The sequence below is a fragment of the Nerophis ophidion genome, linkage group LG18, assembly GCF_033978795.1.
Source record: "Nerophis ophidion isolate RoL-2023_Sa linkage group LG18, RoL_Noph_v1.0, whole genome shotgun sequence".
Lineage (NCBI taxonomy): Eukaryota > Metazoa > Chordata > Actinopteri > Syngnathiformes > Syngnathidae > Nerophis > Nerophis ophidion.
The window spans coordinates 864,724-884,058 of record NC_084628.1 but is presented as its reverse complement, the minus strand read 5'-3'; the positions used below and the strand labels follow the sequence as shown (position 1 = coordinate 884,058).

The following is a 19,335-nucleotide window of genomic DNA, read 5'->3' as shown; positions in this document are numbered from 1 at the left end:
AGCAGATAAGGGATCTTCCAGAATTATCCTAGTAAATGTGTCTAATTACATCTGAAACGCTCACACTGCCGCCACCCGGAGCCGTCGCTTTTTTTTTTCTTTTCTTCTAGTCCTTCACTATCAATATCCTAATTCACAAATCTTTCATCCTCGCTCAATTTAATGGGGAAATTGTCGCTTTCTCGGTCCGAATTGCTCTTACTGATGGTGGCTCCCATTAAAAACAATGTGAATATGTGTGGAGCCCTGCAACTCGTGACGTCACGCGCACATACTTCCGGTAAAGGCATCCATTCATCCATTTTCTACCGCTTATTCCCTTTTGGGGTCGCGGGGGGCGCTGGCGCCTATCTCAGCTCTTTTCTATTAGCGACCAAAAGTTTCAAACTTTATCGTCGATGTTCTCTACTAAATCCTTTCAGCAAAAATATAACAATGTCGTGAAATGATCAAGTATGATAAATATAATGGACCTGCTATTACCGTTTAAATAAGAAAATCTCATTTCAGTAGGCCTTTAATATCTATTCTCTCTGGGTCGTCCTCAGACGAGCCTTCCATCGTTGTCTCCAGTCATCCCGGTTGTCCATACATCTGGCCAGCTCGTTGGTGCTTTGTGCTCCTGCATCATTTTCAAGTACGTCCACATATGTTACAGTGGGACGTCCTCATGACCGGTGCCCATGTGTTGCCTCCCACAGTACAATTTTGCTGGCTGGCGGCTCCTGGTGTGTTTGGCAGTGTCCTTCTAGTCTCATTCTCCTAGCTGCTATTTTGTCGCTCACCCTGGGTATTCCAGCATACAGATTCTCGTTGGTAATATGTGTACTCTTGCTGATGTTGAGCACTATTCAAGATGTAGTTAATTGAAATATAGGAATTTTTGTTCAGGCTTGAGAGGATGAATACCAGCGTAAGGTTCCTATGAGTTCCATCTCACAGAGGCATAAAGGGCAATTAATTGGCAGATCAGCTGTCAAAGCAGATACTAACAGAGAGGTAACTCTCTGTAAGGCGGAGAAAAAAATCATTGATTAAAGGAAATCTTTTAGAAGCGTGTCAATTACACTGGTCATACAACAGGAAGACACCTATATGCAATACAGAACACAGTACAGGGTTGCACACTGAGCTTTTTAACGAGTAGCACCTGTGCTACCAAATGAAACAAAATAGTAGCACAGAAAACAATTACTAACTATTAGTAAGTGTCAAATGCAGAGGACAAATTTCACCACATTTAGTGTGTGTGTGACAATCATTTGTACTTTAACTTTTAACTTAACAATATGAAATGTCTTAAATATCACAATTTCATTATTCATTCTTAAACAACGTACAGATGTGCACTAAAACATGTAAACACTATGTCTTTATAAGGTCTACTGTAACGTTCACTTAAACACGGAGAACATCCCTAAACTGTGCTAGCACTGTCGCTGGCACAGTTTTAGGCTAGTGTTTTGAAAAATGCTAGTTAATAATTCATTCTAATTACTCGTTACTTTCCCCCAAAAATAATTGAATTTCTAATGGAATATCTCTTTAATAGATGTAAATAATTACTAGGAAAAGTAATTAATGCGTTACTTAAAAAAACAGCTACTTCAAATATCTTGCACAATGTAGTTGAGAAGTTTCATATGAGAGCACTGTGTGTTTTCCTGTTACCTAGTGATGTGTGACGTCAGTGAGTCCACGCTCATTTTAGCATGAGGTTTTTTCGTTAGGGTAGCAGGCTAACAGCAGCAGTTTGTCGGCTCTGACAGCAGCTCTTTCGAATCTTTCACTGGTTTGTGTTACCTCTGCTTCATAAATAGATTGAATGTGTTTCCATGCTAGTATGTTCTTGTCAACAAACTGGGTATTGTTTGGATGGCTTGTTTGTCCTTACACATTGTCATTTTTTTTATTTTTTTATTTTCCAAGATGGCGCTGCTGTAGTGGCTACTGTTGGCAGGAGCTCTGTGCTCTTGTGTCATGCTTTTGTTTTTCCCTCTTGTTTTCATGTGTTATTAGGGCCCTATTGGGACTTTATCAGTGAATTATCAGAGTCCGTTGCTGATATAATTATAATGGGGACTTTAATATCCATATAAATACCCCATCGGACCCACCGTGCGTGGCGCTCCAGACTATAATTGATAGCTGTGGTCTTACACAAATAATAAATGAACCCAGTGCTTGTCAGTGGTATCACCGTTTCCAAAGTTATAATACTCCCATCTACTTATGTATATGGGAGTATCATTACCTTATAAAATTCGAAGTTCAAACTCATGTTCAGCAGGCTAATAATAATAATAACTGCTATAGCCGCCGCAACATTAACATTCATTTTTTTGGTTGTCAAAAAAATGAAAATGCTGATTAGCGGCCCTGCTAGACACCGACCTTTATTTAATAATACAACTTTAACATTTGACAACCAAACAATTAAATAAGGCGACTCGGTAAAGAATCTGGGTATTATCTTCGACCCAACTCTCCTTTGAGTCACACATTAAAAGCGTTACTAAATCGGCCTTCTTTCATCTCCATAATATCGCTAAAATTCGCTCCATTTTGTTTACTAACGACGCTGAGATCATTATTCATGCGTTTGTCACGTCTTGTCTCGATTACTGTAACGTATTATTTTCGTGTCTCCCCATGTCTAGCATTAAACGATTACAGCTGGTACCAAATGCGGCTGCTAGACTTTTGACAAGAACAAGAAAGTTTGAACATATTATGCTTATACTGGCTCACCTGCATTGGCTTCTTGTGCACTTAAGATGTGACTTTAAGGTTTTACTACTTACGTATAAAATACTACACGGCCTAGTTCCAGCCTATCTTGCCGATTGTATTGTACCATATGTCCCAGTAAGAAAACTGCGTTCAAAGGACTCTGGCTTATTAGTGATTCCCAGAGCCCAAAAAAAGTCTGCGGTGTATAGAGCGTTTTCCGTTCGGGCTCCAGTACTCTGGAATGCCCTCCCGGTAACAGTTTGTGATGCTACCTCAGTAGAAGCATTTTAAGTCTCACCTTAAAACTCATTTGTATACGCTAGCCTTTAAAATAGACCCCCTTTTTAGACCAGTTGCTCTGCCATTTCTTTTCGTTTTCTCCTCTGTCCCCCTCTCCCTTGTGGAGGGGGTCCGGTCCGGTAGCCATGGATGAAGTACTGGCTGTTTAGAGTCGGGACCCAGGATGGACCGCTCGCCTGTGTGTCATGTCGGGACGTCTCTGCGCTGCTGATCCGCCTCTGCTTGGAATGGTTTCCTGCTGGCTCCACTATGGACGGGACTCTCGCTACTGTGTTGGATCCACATTGGACTGGACTCTCACGGTTGTGTTGGATCCACATTGGACTTGACTCTCACGGTTGTGTTGGATCCACTATTGATTGATCTTTCACAGTATCATGTTAGACCCGCTCGACATCCATTGCTTTCGATCCCCTGGGGGGGTTGCCCACATAATGCGGCCCTCTCCAAGATTTCTCATAGTCATCATTGTCACTGTCACTGACGTCCCACGGAGGTGAGTTTTCCTTGCCCTTATGTGGGCTCTACTGAGAATGTCGTTGTGGTTTTTGTTGTGGTTTGTGCAGCCCTTTGAGTCACTCGTGATTTAGGGCTATATAAGTAAACATTGATTGATTGATGATTGAAGTATGTGAGGGAAGGACAAGGGAGTAAACTTAGTTTTACAGTCCATTACAGTAGGTGGCAGTAATTCACCTTAAACGTTGAGTGTCCCACTATGAAACAAAAAGAAGTCATCCAAATTCATTGTGTGTTTTTAGGTTAATTCAATAGATGACAGAAAAGACCAAGTAGAGACAAACTGGTCTGTAACATCTACATTTGGTTCTAAGGTAAGTTCAGATGTAAATACTGTGAATATTAAAATGTTTTAGCTAAGCATTGAATAATGTTTATATTGGTGAATTCTGAAAAACATTAACACAAATGGTAATCCGCAGCACCGCTTTGATTGTTATTCTTATTCCGATCATTTTTTGGGCTCAAGTAGTAGCCATTGACCGCAAAAACAAGTTGACAGAAAGCAACGCAGTGCGCGAAACTTACGTCAATTCCCGTCAACCTGTTGCACGGCAGCCACGCTTGTGCGCACCCTCACTGTCGCCTGCCTCCTCCCCGCTAGCAACCCCAGAGCTAATAAAAAACAAGATGTGGGATAAAAATGGTCCTCCGGGCTGCACTTTGGACACCCCAGACGTGCATTATTATGTCTGTGTCTGTTTGTATTATATGCTGACCAAACATGTCAGTGAGAACAAGTTAGTTAGTAAAATATTCTGAATATGTCAAATGACTTTATTTAATGTGTTATTTTTTTTTCTTCCATGTTGACTTTTGTTAAGCTGTTGCATAATGAGAGTGATCAAAAGCATAACCAGTGTCAACATTATTTTAAAGACAGACTTTTGGCTGCAGCTCATTAGAAAGTGTACCAATTTTAGAGTGACATTATGTGTGTTATATTGTACTTGTTTCACGAGTGTGAGCCATGTGATGAAATGATGTATAGCTAATCGATGGCTGGACACTTTGTGTAGTGTGACGAGTGTCCACTTTGACAGCTGATTGGTCCGCACAAAGAGGAGCATTGTGTAATGTGTCCTGTCTCCTGCTTGTGTGACCACAACAGCATTTGAATCAAATGAATGTACTTGTACTATGCCCTTGTGTTATGCCGTATTCTTTGTTTTTTATGAATTAGGCATAACAATCCAATAAATTAGAAGAATACAGATGACTGTGTTATCCAATGTCTTTGAATATCGTAGACCATGTACTTACGACAAAGGTGTTATTCATCTCAGAGCAGTAGACGCTTATTCCAAATTGTGTCAATGTTATGGTTGCTAATCGTGGTCGATTAAAAACAAATTAATGACTGGTCCAACAACCTATTTGAGTTTTATTGTAGACTCATGTCAAGCTGCTGAAGTGATATGGTGAGATTGACAAGTAGACAAAGACATGCCCTAATACAATTAGCTGAGAGAGAGATGGAGCGATGTGGAAAATTTAAACAGATGGACAGTATTAAGTTCCTTAAGGCTCTGTATGCTGTTGGGCTGTCTTGGTTGACAAGACTCTGCAACACCGGGTGGGCATCGGGGGCAGTACCCCTGGATTGGCAGACCGGGGTGGTGGTTCCTCTCTTTAAGAAGGGGAACCGTAGGGTGTGTTCCAACTATCGTGGGAACACACTCCTCAGCCTTCCCGGTAAGGTCTATTCAAGTGTACTGGAGAGGAGGCTACGCCGAATAGTCGAACCTCGGATCCAGGAGGAAGTGTGGTTTTCGTCCTGGTCATGGAATGGTAGACCAGCTCTATACTCTCGGCAGGGTCCTTGAGGGTGCATGGGAGTTTGCCCAACCAGTCTACATGTGCTTTGTGGACTTGGAGAAGGCTTTCGACCGTGTCCCTCGGGAAGTCCTTTGGGGAGTGCTCAGAGAGTATGGGGTATCGGACTGTCTGATTGTGGCGGTCCGCTCCCTGTGTGATCAGTGTCAGAGGTTGGTCCGCATTGCCGGCAGTAAGTCGGACCCGTTTCCAGTGAGGGTTGGACTCCGCCAGGGCTGCCTTTTGTCACTGATTCTGTTCATAACTTTTATGGACAGAATTTCTAGGCGCAGTCAGGGCGTTGAGGGTATCCGGTTTGGTGGCTGCAGTGTTAGGTCTCTGCTTTTTGCAGATGATGTTGTCCTGATGTCTTCAACTGGCCAGGATCTTCAGCTCTCATTGGATCGGTTTGCAGCCGTGTGTGAAGCGACTGGGATGAGAATCAGCACCTCCGAGTCCGAGTCCATGGTTCATGCCCTGGAAAAGGTGGAGTGCCATCTCCAGGTTGGGGAGAAGATCTTGCCCCAAGTGGAAGAGTTCAAATTCCTCGGAGTCTTGTTCACAAGTGAGGGAAGAGTGGATTGTGAGATCGACAGGCGGATTGGTGCGGCGTCTTCAGTAATGCGGACGCTGTATCGATCCGTTGTGGTGAAGAAGGAGCTGAGCCGGAAGGCCAAGCTTTCAATTTAACGGTCGTTCGACAAACCCCGTTTCCATATGAGTTGGGGAGTTGTTTTAGATGTAAATGTAAACGGAATACAATGATTTGCAAATCATTTTCAACCTATATTCAGTTGAATATGGTACAAAGACAACATATTTGATGTTCAAACTGATAAACATTTTTTTTTTGCAAATAATCCTTAACTTAAGAATTTGATGCCAGCAACACATTACAAAGAAGTTAGGAAAGGTGGCAATAAATACTGATAAAGTTGAGAAATTCTCATCAAACACTTATTTGGAACATCCCACAGGTGTGCAGGCTAATTGGGAATAGGTGGGTGCCATGATTGGGTTGCGGGGGGTGCTGGAGCCTATCTCGTTGTTTTTGTATAGAGTTATTGATATCATCCACACATGATTACATCCACACGATGCTGCTTAAATTGATCAATCACGTAATCAATGAGTAAAACACATTCAGTATTAATCTTTTTTTTAAAACTTTTTTTACTCTCTTTACAGTTGGAAATCGTGTGGCGCAAGTGTCCTGTGCCTTTATCCTATCCTTTGTGTGCCCTCTTTTTCATCTGTTGTGTCTCTATGATGCTGGGCTGCGATTGAGGACTGTCTGGGACCAGACTGAAGCTGGGGAAATTAAAGGTTGTGCGGCGGCAGCTGCTGCAAAGGTAAATGATGCCAAACTTGGTTGATACCTTGTGGTTGTGCAGTGACTCACTTGATATTTTTACTGACTGTTTGCAGGTATGAACACCAGCCCTTCGTTTCCTGTCTGGCTGGCCTTTATGGTTGCCAATGGAGACGATATCAGAGAGCTCGGGCCCAGCCGGGAGAGTGCTGCTGCAGCAAGGTATACACAGAATTATCTGCAAGCTGTAGGCTCTGTAATGTCACTTTGGAAGTTTGAATGTTCGAGTATTGATTAATTCTACATGAGAAAAAACATCACCAATATGCAATAAGTGATACATTGTGTGTGCATGTGTTACAGGTGGAGTGTGGGAGCTTTGGCCTCCTGATCCTCACCTTTTTTTTGTCTCTAGTGTTTCTTTATTTCTGGATTGAAGCTCAAAATGACTACAATGACTTTGACTGGTGGGTCATCATATTCACAACACTCACAGCATGTGGAATGATTTAAATATTTATGTAGAATCCCTACTTTTTACCATATAATGCATGCCGTTTGATTTAATTGATTCACTAATTAGGAACGCGAGAGGTTTTAATTGGTAGACCTTGGGCTTCCTTAGGTTCAACTTTGGCACTTTGGGCTTCTGGTTCCCCTGGTCTTTAGTCTTGCTGGTTGTGGCTGCTGCACTCTTCACATACATTGCACTATTACTGGTATGCACTGTACATTCACTGCACATAAACATTAACTTACTCTTCTGCCCATTCTGCCTTTTCAAAGATTGTAAAATAACCATTGACACTGTGACAGGTGTTGGCTGTGTGTCTGTTGTCAGAGGGTCAAAGGTTATACCTTCACTGGAGCCACAAGGTACAAACCCTTAATGAAGAACTCATTAGTCATACATTATCTGTCCATGTTTACTTGTTGACAGTCTAATTAACGCTTGCTTTGTTGCCCTATTTTGTGTCAGACTGGTATCATAGTGACGTTGGTGTTCTCTGCAATTGCCACGGCCATCTTGTCTGACCTCTGGAGCAAAGAATGGACAACTCTCCTTCTTTCCCTGCAGGTTTGCTAAAATAAACATATTGATAATAAACTGACATGACAGGCCATCCCTCGCCTTTCTCTCATGTGTCTGGTTGTGCTCCCTGCTCCTTTTGAAGGTTACAGCACCTGTCCTACATGTAGCTGCAGTTTCACTGATGGCCATCATCTCCTGGCCGATAGCTTTGCACTTCTTCCGCATGAACAACAGAGGTAACTAATCTATGGTAACCTTTGTTACGCTGTAGCCATGCAAGGCTTTCATATGTCAACAGTAGTTCTTCAGAAATGTGGGGGAAAAAGATTTGTCATTCAAAAGGGATGTAACGATATCAAAATCTCATTGTATGATATTCTCACGGTATTAAGGCCACGGTATTGAGGCCAAGGTACAATGTTATGGTGATGTTGTGAAAAAAAATAAAAGCTTGGTAAAAATATTATAGTGTGTAAAATGAAGTGTCAGGAATGTTTACTGTAAATAAACACAAACATAATGGTCATATGTTCTAATCATATTTATTACGACAAGTATTTTAAGTGCAAAGAATAATGCAAGAACATAAAGTGTTTCTATTAACTTTAGTTGAATGTATTTCCAAATGCAAAACAATAATGTTCAGTTAAGTGTCTTTCAAAATGTAACTTCCTGAGAAGCATCGTCTTCTGCAGTGGCCATTTATACATATGTTAGGAGAATGCTGATTCTCAGAAGGTTAACCGACAATTTTACATAACTAACTAATAAATATTTTAACTAATATAATTAAATGTTGATGTAAATAACTCACAAGTTGATGTGTGACCTCACTGACTTCTTGGTTTCACATTAAGAACATTTTTTGGGTGATTGTTCATCAAGTGGCTTCTCATATCACTCATATTCTCGTTGTTTCGCATGTCCGCGCTCTTAGATGAGTATTTATGTTAAATGAAATAACTGCTTGTCTGCTCATTCAACAGACCAACGAGAGACTCCAACATCATGTTTTCTCCTCTATCGTTTTTGTGTTCATTGTAAAACCAAAACCTGCCATGCTAAATTTTGCAGGAGGTTCATTGCTCTGCTTGCCGGGCAGCGCAAGGGATCATGGGAAATGTATTTTACTTCTCAGACCAGCCCATTTTAATAGTGCTTTAAATAAACTACATTGACAGGACTACTCCAATTTCTCGTTTGATATCATCAAATACTATGCCATTATTGGAGCTCACTTCATCTGCCTCCGCGTTGGCGAGCCCTGGTAACTGGATTTTCTGCACATAACTCAAGGCTAAAGATGAAACATTGTAGGTGCTTTTGGGTTAGTAATAGAATAGATCCTTGGCCACGGAAGCAGAGAGGTGATAAACCAAAAGTTGTTGTCTGCAGGCCAGCATTGGCCAACATATTGCAGCTTAGCATTGAGGGTCAGCCAAGATCTATGTTATCAGCCAATTGGCCACCAGGCACAAGGCTCTCGTTATTCTCCTTCAGGAAACTCTTTGCACAAATGCAGACCAGCTCGTGATACCAAATTTCACTCTAGCCTTAATCGGTCCTGAGCAGGACGCATAACCTTGCTGTGTTTGTCCACAAAAAGCTAAATTGGACCCGTGCAGATCATCTCCCAGTGAATACGCAATTGAGTGGTTTTGTGTGGACATTGATAGTGTAAAAAATATTTATGTTTACAAGCCACCGGCTACGCAAGTAACATCAATCAATCTTTATGCAGGTAACTTCAACTGCCATCATACAGGTTGGGATTACAATTCCACCAGTCCAGATGGAGAATGCTTGGTTGACTGGGCAACCAAGAGCACCCTTCTTTTATTACATAAACCCAAGGATGCTCCCACCCTCTTCTCTGGTCGTTAGAACCCTGTAACCAATCTGGACTTGGCTCTTGCGAGCACTGGTCAAAACTGCTGTCACTTGGGCAGATGTGCTTTAGAAAAAGTTTCCAAAATCCTAACATCAATTGTCACTCATTACGGACTCAAGAACGTTGGTCCTAGTACCAAGCAAGCCGTATAAGCATTGGAACTTTCACAAGGCCAATAAGAACTGTATGACCTCATCACAAACAAGCTTGCGCAGTATCTCCCATCTCTTGAAACTAGCTGTGTTGATGAGGCATACCAGGACTTTTGTTCCACCTTGTTTACAGCAGCAAAAGAATCAATCCAACGCTGTTGTAGAAAAAATTACAGACCATACTGGGATGCGGACTGCGAGTACCTCAACCAGGCTTTTGTCCAAGCACCGCAGGGCAAAGTATCAACCACGGCATGATCGGCTTAAAGAAAAGCAAAACGAGCATTGGTTAGAGGCTGTCAAGACTATTGACTTTGCGTAGGCAGGTCCAGACAATCGCATCGTCTATGCCAGAATCAGCCAGACTTGTGTACAAGGAGGTGACTGATCTCTGGAGGATTCCTAGACCCCTGGCCAGACAATCTCTGTAGACTTTACTCCAGAGGAGGTTGCCAGTGCCCTTCCATCTGCTGAAGTCTAAAAAAGGTCCGGGCCCTGACTCAATTTGCCCAGAGCTTTTAATCCGTTCCGCAGCTACCCTAAAGTCCTGGCTAAACAAGTTATTTTCTTCCTGCATGCGCACACTGAAGCTTGCAAAAATTTGGACAAGACCATTACCGGTCGCCATCCCAAAACTGATTAAGCCACCACATCATCCAAAGAAATTTAGACCCATCTCCAATTTTGTTTATCCCCCTCAAGATCTTCAAGAGGTTAACCTGCGCACGTGCCAAATTTATTATTGATACCCTGCTTCCTCTGGAACAAACTATATTTCAATGTGGAAGACCAACCATTGACCAAGTTACTCTCCTGACTCAAGAAAATGAGGACAGCTTCTCAGCCAAGAAAAAGGCAGGTGTTGTGTTTATTGATCTCTCAGCAGCCTATGATACTGTATGGCTCCATGGCCTTACCGGCAAGCTTTCGCACCTACTGCCAGACAGGCACATAGTTTGTTTGATCAAAGAGCTCGTTCGAAACCGCAGTTTTACCCTCACCACCGGTGATGACCCAAAAAGCTGGTTGCGACGCCTGAGAAATGGCGTCCCACAGGGATCAGTCCTGGCCCACCTCTTATTCAACATCTATTTCCACGATCTGCTAGCAACAATGGCTGAAAAATTTGACTTGGCAAATATTAATTCTACAAGAAATTGTCAGGCATTAGAGGGTTCTCTTAACCAGGACACGGCTACTTTATTTACTTATTACCAGAAATTGAAGTTGAAAATCAGTATAACCAAAACTGACAGCAGCCTTCCACCTGTGCAACAGGGAGGCATCATGTGAGCTGTCACAGCTTTTTCTGCCGAACCAACATACCTCAGCATTAAGTTGGACAGGGCACTCACATTTCGCCGACACCTGGAGTCACTGCACAAAACGCTAACATGCGTTGGGCTTCTGAGGCGACTGGCTGGGCCAAGCCGTGGGGCTGGCGGTATGACACTTCGCACTTCCACCCTTGCTTTGGTCCACTATGCCGCCGAGTACTGCACACCTGCTTGGTGGGGTAGTGCTTACACTCGTCTCGTAGATAAGCCAATTAACATTTTCGCTGAGTGACTTGTGTGCCAGTGTCCCGCACCAATGGACAATTTGTACTAGCGGGTATCCAACTATCTGAACTTCATCGTAAGAGAGCCACACTGTCTCTAGCATACCGAGCTCTGGAGCCTATGCATCTTCTGCATGATCGACTCCTGTCTCCTCGTTTTAAGAGGACATAGGCAACTTAAATCAAGATTCTGCTGCGCTTGAATTGCTAAACAACCTTAACCATTAAAGGTCCAATGTAGCAAATTGGGCGGATTACAAATGGAATGTTGATTGGCAAGAAAAGTCTTCCAGACTCCATGCTATCAGCCCAGAGGTCAGCATATCACCAACGGGAGTATGTTTTCCCAGGCCCGCTTTGGCCAGGCTTAACAGCCTTCGAACGGTCGTTGGCGTCTTCCGCCCAAAATTGCACAATTAGAATAAGACTTCCACTGCGGACTGTGAGTGTGGTGTAGAGGAGCAGACTGCAGACCACGTGATAACACCCTGCCTCATGTATCGCCACCATAATGGGACGCGTGGTCTAACAACTGTGAACAAGAAATTGGTCAGTTGGCTGATAAACACATGCCCAGTTATGTAGTGGTTTCACACCCTCCTGAGAAAATCATCTTTCTCTAAACAGAGAAGAATAATGCTGGCATTTTTCAACCAAAATATTGCAATATTTACAATACTGTTACATCTCAATCAGTTGGTATACGTCATATATGCAAGCAACTTTGTATGTTTTTGTTGGCAACAGCGCGTCAGGTGGCAGTTCTGGGTGTCTACCTGTCCGGGCTTTTCTCCCTCTACCTGGTCCCTCTAGGAATGTACTCTCCCTGCATTAAAGACTCAGGAACGCTGGGAGCCGCCCCAATGCTCATTGGTCACCGAGGAGCACCGATGGTAAGACCTGACAAGAGTGAGGCAACGGTGCACGTCCATGTATCAATGTTCAATATGCTTCCATTGGTACATCATGTGCAGCTGGCTCCAGAGAACACGCTGATGTCTTTTGAGAAGGCGGTGGAAGCTGGAGGAGACGGACTAGAGACTGATGTTACCATCAGGTAGTCCTCAATGTGTGTGTTTCTCTTCCATCATGGTGCAATGTTTATTATTGGGTACAATTTGGATCAGCAGGACATGTCATTAAGCAGCTAAAATTAACAGCAAAGCAGTCAGTATTGACTGAACGGATGCATTGAGCCTTAATGTTAGCGTGCTATCCACAGTGCTAAAGTGATTACTACCCTGTTAATCCAGTTAACTCTCAGTCCTCCCATGAGCAGACTCCTGATGGGCTAGCAGACCATTTACTGCCTGAAAACAGAAGGATTAGCAACACAGCACGATCCTGTGTTACCTTTAGTTCCATGCTGTTGCTGAGGCTGATTGAGTAGGAATGACGTGTTTGTAGAGTGCTCATTTGAAAAAAGTCATTTATGCTCTCCCTTTATTATCATAGACTACAATCTCCTCTTTTTAGTCAAAGGGCAAATCTTCTTTATATGCTCTCCTCTCTAGTTATGACGGTGTTCCCTTCCTGATGCATGACTCTACTTTGAGGAGAACCACGAACATTGCAGAGGTTTTCCCAAACCGAACGTACTTTAACGCCTCCATGTTCACCTGGGCAGAGCTTCAGCAGCTGAATGCCGGAGACTGGTTCTTATCTGTAAGAGCAACTAACACACCTTAACAACTCTTGTTTTTATTATCTTTCTACTTCCAAAGAATCTTTCATACAAGCAAAATAATCTTCTTTCATGAACACACACTCTTTTTCTTTCTCTTACACAGAGGGACCCATTTGGAACAGTGTCTTCTTTAACCGAGGTGGATCGCAACCAAGTCAAGAACCAGTCCATTCCCTCCCTGGCACAGTTTCTGCAGGTAGCAGCTCGAAGTGGCAGACAAGTGCTGTTTGACCTGCGCAGACCACCTTTTGGTCATCCCTACTGTCATTCATACATCAACATCACACTGCAGGTGGTGCTGAACAACATCAACTCATCTCAGGTGATTGTAAAGTTCAAGGTTTCCCCTTAAAGTAATTGATGGTGCCGGTCTGCCACGGAAAAATCATAAAAATCTTTTTCATCGTGGACATTGAGAGATATAAGCAAAATGACTTTAAACACGAGTACTTTCTGTATTAATGTCAGAAAAAGATTCTAGATTTGTTGCTAGTCGTTTTTAATAAGGAAAAAGTCACTAAAAGTTTTTCAACACTTAAAAAAATTCTCAACAATGTACATTGTGCAATAAGCAACAACAGTCGAAAATATGGCAAAACGATTGTGACTGTCTCATGCCGTGCGGGTTCCCTGGACCATCAAGGAAGAACATCTCTTAGCAGGTTTGACTCGCTTTATTCTTCAATCAAGCTGTGTCTTTCGTCGGGTTGCTTTTCAGCCTGCTTGCTTCTAAGCTTTCCGCGTCGGTGTGCTCCTTCGGCTCTCCGTCTCTTGCGCTCAGCATCCGCTTCTGCCTCTCTAACTCCTTCTGTCCCACCCTGCTCCGCTGCTGCCCTTTTACAGCCAGAGAAGATTTATTAATTGTGTGTAGGTGCGCGATCCATGCACCTGAACTCGATTGCAGCGTCGCTCCCGGCACGCCCTGCCTCTCCGCTCGGCCGCATCCCCCGCCTCTTTGCCGCCTGTCAGGCTTTGATAAAAGGATTGGACTCAGATGCAGAGTTGGGACTTTAGACAGGCTTTTATTTTGACGATTTCCTTTTACCTCCCAAGTCAAGAAAAAACATCTATAATCACAAAAATAAACTACTCGGCGAAAAGGTTCCAGAAAAAGAAGGAACAACCGAAAATCACTCCGAACGGAGGAAAACACAAAAGTAAAGACGAACTATAAACAGTATTTAACATAAAACGCTCCAACAGGAGGACCAAAACAACATCTATGAAAATATCTACACTACCTAATCTAATAAAGTATTTAACGAAAATAGTCACTCAAAAAGTTGAGGAATGAATGAAAAACTTTTAACTGAAACTTACCACTGCGGCTGAATAACTAAATAATCAAAATCACTCTCCTGAGGAGGAAGAAAGGAAAACTCAAAATATTCATAAAGGGGTTCAGGATCAAGGGACATAAGCACACTCACTCTTTTCGGCTTGGACAAAGACATGGACGCTAGAGAGCACGAATAAACGAGACAATCTGGCACAGAACAAAGGAAGGAGTGAGCTTATAAAACACATGAAGGTAATAGGGAACAGCTGGAAACAATCACAGAACAGGGATGACGTCAGACTGATGACACAAAAGGAAGGGCAAGTGACCTGAAACGAGAAGAGAGTTACTTTTCAAATTAAAACCATAAGACAAAAAAAAAAAAAAACAAGACATCCCTCACCGCGGTGTGACAGTTCCCCCCCTTCTAGGGCCTACTCCTGACGGCCCAGATTGTCCAGAATGGTCCCTATGGAGGTCTTCAATGAGGGTGGAGTCCATGATATAACGAGAAGGCACCCACTGTCTCTCCTCCGGCCCATACCCCTCCCAGTCTACCAAGTAATGTCTTCCCCGACCCCGATTACGAACAGCTAACAACTTCTTGACCTTGTAAACAGGGCCGCGCTCAATCATCTCGGGTGGTGGAGGGGACGTGGTGGTTGGAACCAGTGGGCTCTCTTTGACAGGTTTTACTCGACTGACGTGGAAGGTCGGGTGAACACGCAGGGACCTAGGCAGACGGAGTCGTACTGCTGAGTGCCCGATGATCTTGGTAATGGGGTATGGACCTACAAATCGTGGTGCTAGTTTCTTTGAGGGAACTTTGAGATGCATGTCCTTGGCTGAGAGCCATACTTTCTGCCCGGGCTGATATGTAGGGGCGGGTCGCCTCTTGCGATCTGCTGCCTTCTTACACTCGGTCTCCTTGCTGGACCAGCACCTGACGAGCTGCTGCCCAGATGCGTCTGCAGCGTCGGACCATGGCATGTGCCGAGGGGACCGACACTTCCAGCTCATTGTCTGGAAAGACTGGAGGTTGAAAACCATATGCACATTTAAAAGGAGAAACCCCTGTGGCAGATGTAGGTAACAAATTGTGCGCATACTCAACCCAGACCAGGTGTTTGCTCCATGTAGGGGGATTTTGGGACACCAGGCACCGGAGGCAGTTTTCCAGTTGTTGATTGAGGCGTTCGGTCTGGCCGTTGGCCTCCGGGTGATAACCTGAGGTCAGGCTGGCCTTAGCTCCGATGAGCCTGCAGAACTCCTTCCAAAAACGTGATACAAACTGGGGCCCCCGGTCGGAGACAATGTCTTTAGGGAAGCCGTGAATCTTAAAAAGATTGTTTATCATGATTTCAGCTGTCTCCTTGGCGGAGGGCAGCTTAGGCAAGGCGATGAATCTCACCATTTTGGTGAAACGGTCCACCACTGTGAGGACGGTGGTGTTACCTTGAGAGACCGGGAGCCCCGTGACGGAGATGTCAGACCAAGGTCTGGAGGGAATGGGTAGGGGCTGCAATAGGCCCATACGGGATCCAGAGGACGTTTTGTTCCGGGCGCAGACCGAACATGCCTCCACGTACTCCCGTACCTCCGGCTCCATGGATGGCCACCAAACCCGCCGAGAGATGGCGAACATCGTTCTCCGAACTCCCGGGTGGCATGAAAGCAGGGAGGTGTGAGCCCAGTGGATCACCTGTGGCCGCAATTCAACTGGGACAAACAAGCGATTATCTGGGCACCCACTAGGTGGCGGGACTCCACCATTTGCCTGCTTTACCTCATCTTCTATTTGCCAGGTGACTACTCCAACCACACGGGTAAGTGGAAGGATAGTTTCAGGTTCCTTGGCAACAGGCTCGGGGTCAAACATTCAAGACAGGGCGTCTGGTTTGACGTTTCGGGACCCCGGCCTGTATGAGAGAGAAAAAGAGAAGCGGTTGAAAAAGAGCGCCCACCTGGCTTGGCGAGAATTGAGTCTCTTAGCTTTTTTGATATACTCAAGATTTTTATGGTCAGTCCAGACAATGAACGGGAAACCAGCCCCCTCTAGCCAGTGCCTCCACTCCTCCAGAGCGATCTTGACCGCCAACAGCTCATGGTTCCCGACATCATAATTCCTCTCAGCCTTAGATAAGCGTCTTGAGAGGAAGGCGCAGGGATGCATTTTACCATCCTTCTCCGAGCGTTGGGAGAGGATGGCTCCGATACCTTCGCCGGAGGCATCCACCTCCACCACAAACTGGCGTTGGGGGTCTGGCATAGTGAGGATGGGAGCTGAAGTGAAGCGATGCTTGAGGTTTTGGAACGCCCTTTCGGCCTCTGGAGACCAGCGGGACTGCACCTGGGTGGAAGTGAGAGCATGCAGAGGGGCAGCTATTTTGCTAAAATCTCTGATGAATCTTCTGTAAAAATTAGCAAACTCCAAGAACTGTTGAAGCCTCTTCCGGCTATCAGGAGTAGCCCAGTCGGCTACGGCGCTAACTTTAACCGGGTCCGTCTTAACTCCTCCAGGAGCTACGATAAACCCCAAGAAGGAGATAGTGTTGGCATGAAACTCACTCTTTTCGGCTTTGACAAATAGCTGGTTCTCCAGTAGCCTTTTAAGGACCTTGGTCACGTGGACCTTGTGAGTCTCAATGTCTAGAATAAATTAAAATGTCATCAAGGTACACGAATACAAAATGGTCTAGGAAGTCTCTTAGCACATCATTTATCATGGCTTGAAATACAGCAGGAGCATTGGTGAGTCCAAATGGTATAACTAGATACTCATAGTGTCCACTGGGAGTGTTAAAACCAGTCTTCCACTCATCCCCCTCCCTTATGCGGATGAGATGATAGGCATTACGAAGGTCACGTTTAGTAAATAACTTGGCTTGCTGGAGTTGATCAAACACAGAGTTCGTTAGAGGGAGAGGGTACCGGTTTTTTATGGTGATGTTGTTCAGTGGGCTGTAGTCGATGCATGGTCTCAGGGTTCCATCTTTCTTGTCCACGAAGAAGAATCCGGCCCCTGCCGGTGATGAGGAGGAGCGGATCAGGCCCGCTCTTAAGGAGTCTGTGAGGTACTCCTTCATGGCCGCCCTCTCAGGACCAGAAACTGAGTACAGGCGACCTTTGGGAATGTTGGATCCTGGGATCAGATTAATGGCGCAGTCATATGGGTGGTGTGGGGGAAGAGACATGGCCTTGGTCTTGCTGAAGACCTCTTGTAGCTGGTGGTAACAGGTTGGTACCGAATTCAGGTCTGGGTATTCGGATTCTGTGGCGGGGTTTGTAGAAAACAAATTAAGTTGTGCTACAACCTTATTTCGGGTAGCACTGGTGAGGCACTTATTAACACAGTCCTTTCCCCATGTTTTGATTTCACCTGATTTCCAGTCTATCTGGGGGTTGTGGTGAAAAAGCCACGGTTGTCCCAAAATCACAGTGTGCGAAGAGGTTTTGAACAGATACAAGGAAATCTTTTCTTCATGGTCCTTTATGCATATACTGATGGGTTCTGTGATGTGGGTAATAATGAACAGTTCCTTACCATCAAGGCCTCTAGCTCTAATGGGTTGAGCTAATGGCTCAGACTTTATACCTCATTTAGCAGCCAGACCCCAGTCCATTAAACTCTCATCTGCCCCTGAGTCAATGAGTGTCCCAATGTCTGTGACAGTGTGATGTTTTACCTTGATCTTTGTGAGGGTACGCGTAATGGGAGTGGAAGCAGTTAGTTGACTCACTCTTATTGGTCGTTCAACCGGACAGCTGGCGACGAGGTGGCCCGGCTCCCCGCAGTAAAAACACCGCCCTTCCAGCTGTCGTCTCTGGCGCTCCTCCTGCGTCAGCCGTGCTCTCCCCAACTGCATGGGATCATCACCTTCATCCAGGGGGGTGGGATGACTCGCCACGGGGAACGCGGGGTAGGAAGCCGGTCCCTGCTGTGTCTGGGAGTGCGACGCTCCTCCCGTAGCTGTGGGCTTGACTTCTCCAATGTCGCCTGAGTTGGGTGAGCCTGTTGTCGGTGCGGATGGCGAGCACGATAAGCTCGTCCAATCCGGCAGGTAAATCTAATGGAATTAGTAAATCCTGAATTGGTATGGCCAGTCCCTTTAAAAAAGTGTCATAAAGGGCCACTGCGTTCCACCCGCTCTCCGCCGATAGCGTGCGGAATCGGATGGCATAATCACACACAGAGTCTCGTCCTTGCCTCAGTCTGCTTAGCTCCTGTGCTTTCTCCCGATCGTCTGTGACCGGATCAAAAGTCATTTTCAGGGCAGTCTGGAAGTCTGTGAGGGAGCTGCAAATAGCTGAGTTCCGGCCCCACTCGGCGGAAGCCCAGGCCTTGGCTCTCCCCGTCAGATGGGAGATCATAAAAGCCATTCTCGCTCGCTCCGTGGGGAAGGCGTGAGGAGTGAATTCAAAATGAATTGAACGATCCATCAAGAAAGCTTTGCATTGTCCTGATTCACCTGAATAGTGAGCTGGAGGTGCCAATTTACTTCCGGCTCCGGCGGATGACATAGGTGGTGCAGGAGCAGGTACGGGAGCCGATGCGGTGGTTTGCGGAAGTCGCAAGACCATCTCCTGTATCTGGGAGGTAAGGCGACTCATATGTTCGGCCATCGCCTTCTGAAACTCCTCTTTGCGTGACAGGCGGGCTTCCTGATCGTGCATGACCGTGGATAAATCTGCTGGGTCCATTCCGTTCAGATTGTAATGTCAGGCTTTGATAAAAGGATTGGACTCAGATGCAGAGTTGGGACTTTAGACAGGCTTTTATTTTGACAATTTCCTTTTACCTCCCAAGTCAAGAAAAAACATTATCTATAATCACGAAAATAAACTACTCTGCGAAAAGGTTCCAGAAAAAGAAGGAACAACCGAAAATCACTCCGAACGGAGGAAAACACAAAAGACGAACTATAAACAGTATTTAACAAAAAACGCTCCAACAGGAGGACCAAAACAACATCTATGAAAATACACTACCTAATCTAATAAACTATTTAACAAAAATAGTCACTCAAAAAGTTGAGGAATGAATGAAAAACTT

General features: G+C 44.8%; 1 protein-coding gene across 1 annotated transcript in view; it reads left to right on the top strand.

Moving 5' to 3' along the window:
* The window catches only part of LOC133537411 (glycerophosphodiester phosphodiesterase domain-containing protein 5-like), a 69,269-nt gene that overhangs the window by 45,611 nt on the left and 4,323 nt on the right, over window positions 1-19,335 (top strand). The window contains exons 5-15 of the mRNA XM_061878418.1: window positions 6,672-6,719; window positions 6,796-6,901; window positions 7,043-7,146; window positions 7,305-7,398; window positions 7,496-7,555; window positions 7,659-7,757; window positions 7,855-7,948; window positions 12,064-12,209; window positions 12,291-12,373; window positions 12,831-12,981; window positions 13,107-13,325. Coding sequence (XP_061734402.1) covers window positions 6,672-6,719; window positions 6,796-6,901; window positions 7,043-7,146; window positions 7,305-7,398; window positions 7,496-7,555; window positions 7,659-7,757; window positions 7,855-7,948; window positions 12,064-12,209; window positions 12,291-12,373; window positions 12,831-12,981; window positions 13,107-13,325 — 1,204 coding nt within the window. The remainder of the gene's footprint in view (window positions 1-6,671; window positions 6,720-6,795; window positions 6,902-7,042; window positions 7,147-7,304; window positions 7,399-7,495; window positions 7,556-7,658; window positions 7,758-7,854; window positions 7,949-12,063; window positions 12,210-12,290; window positions 12,374-12,830; window positions 12,982-13,106; window positions 13,326-19,335) is intronic.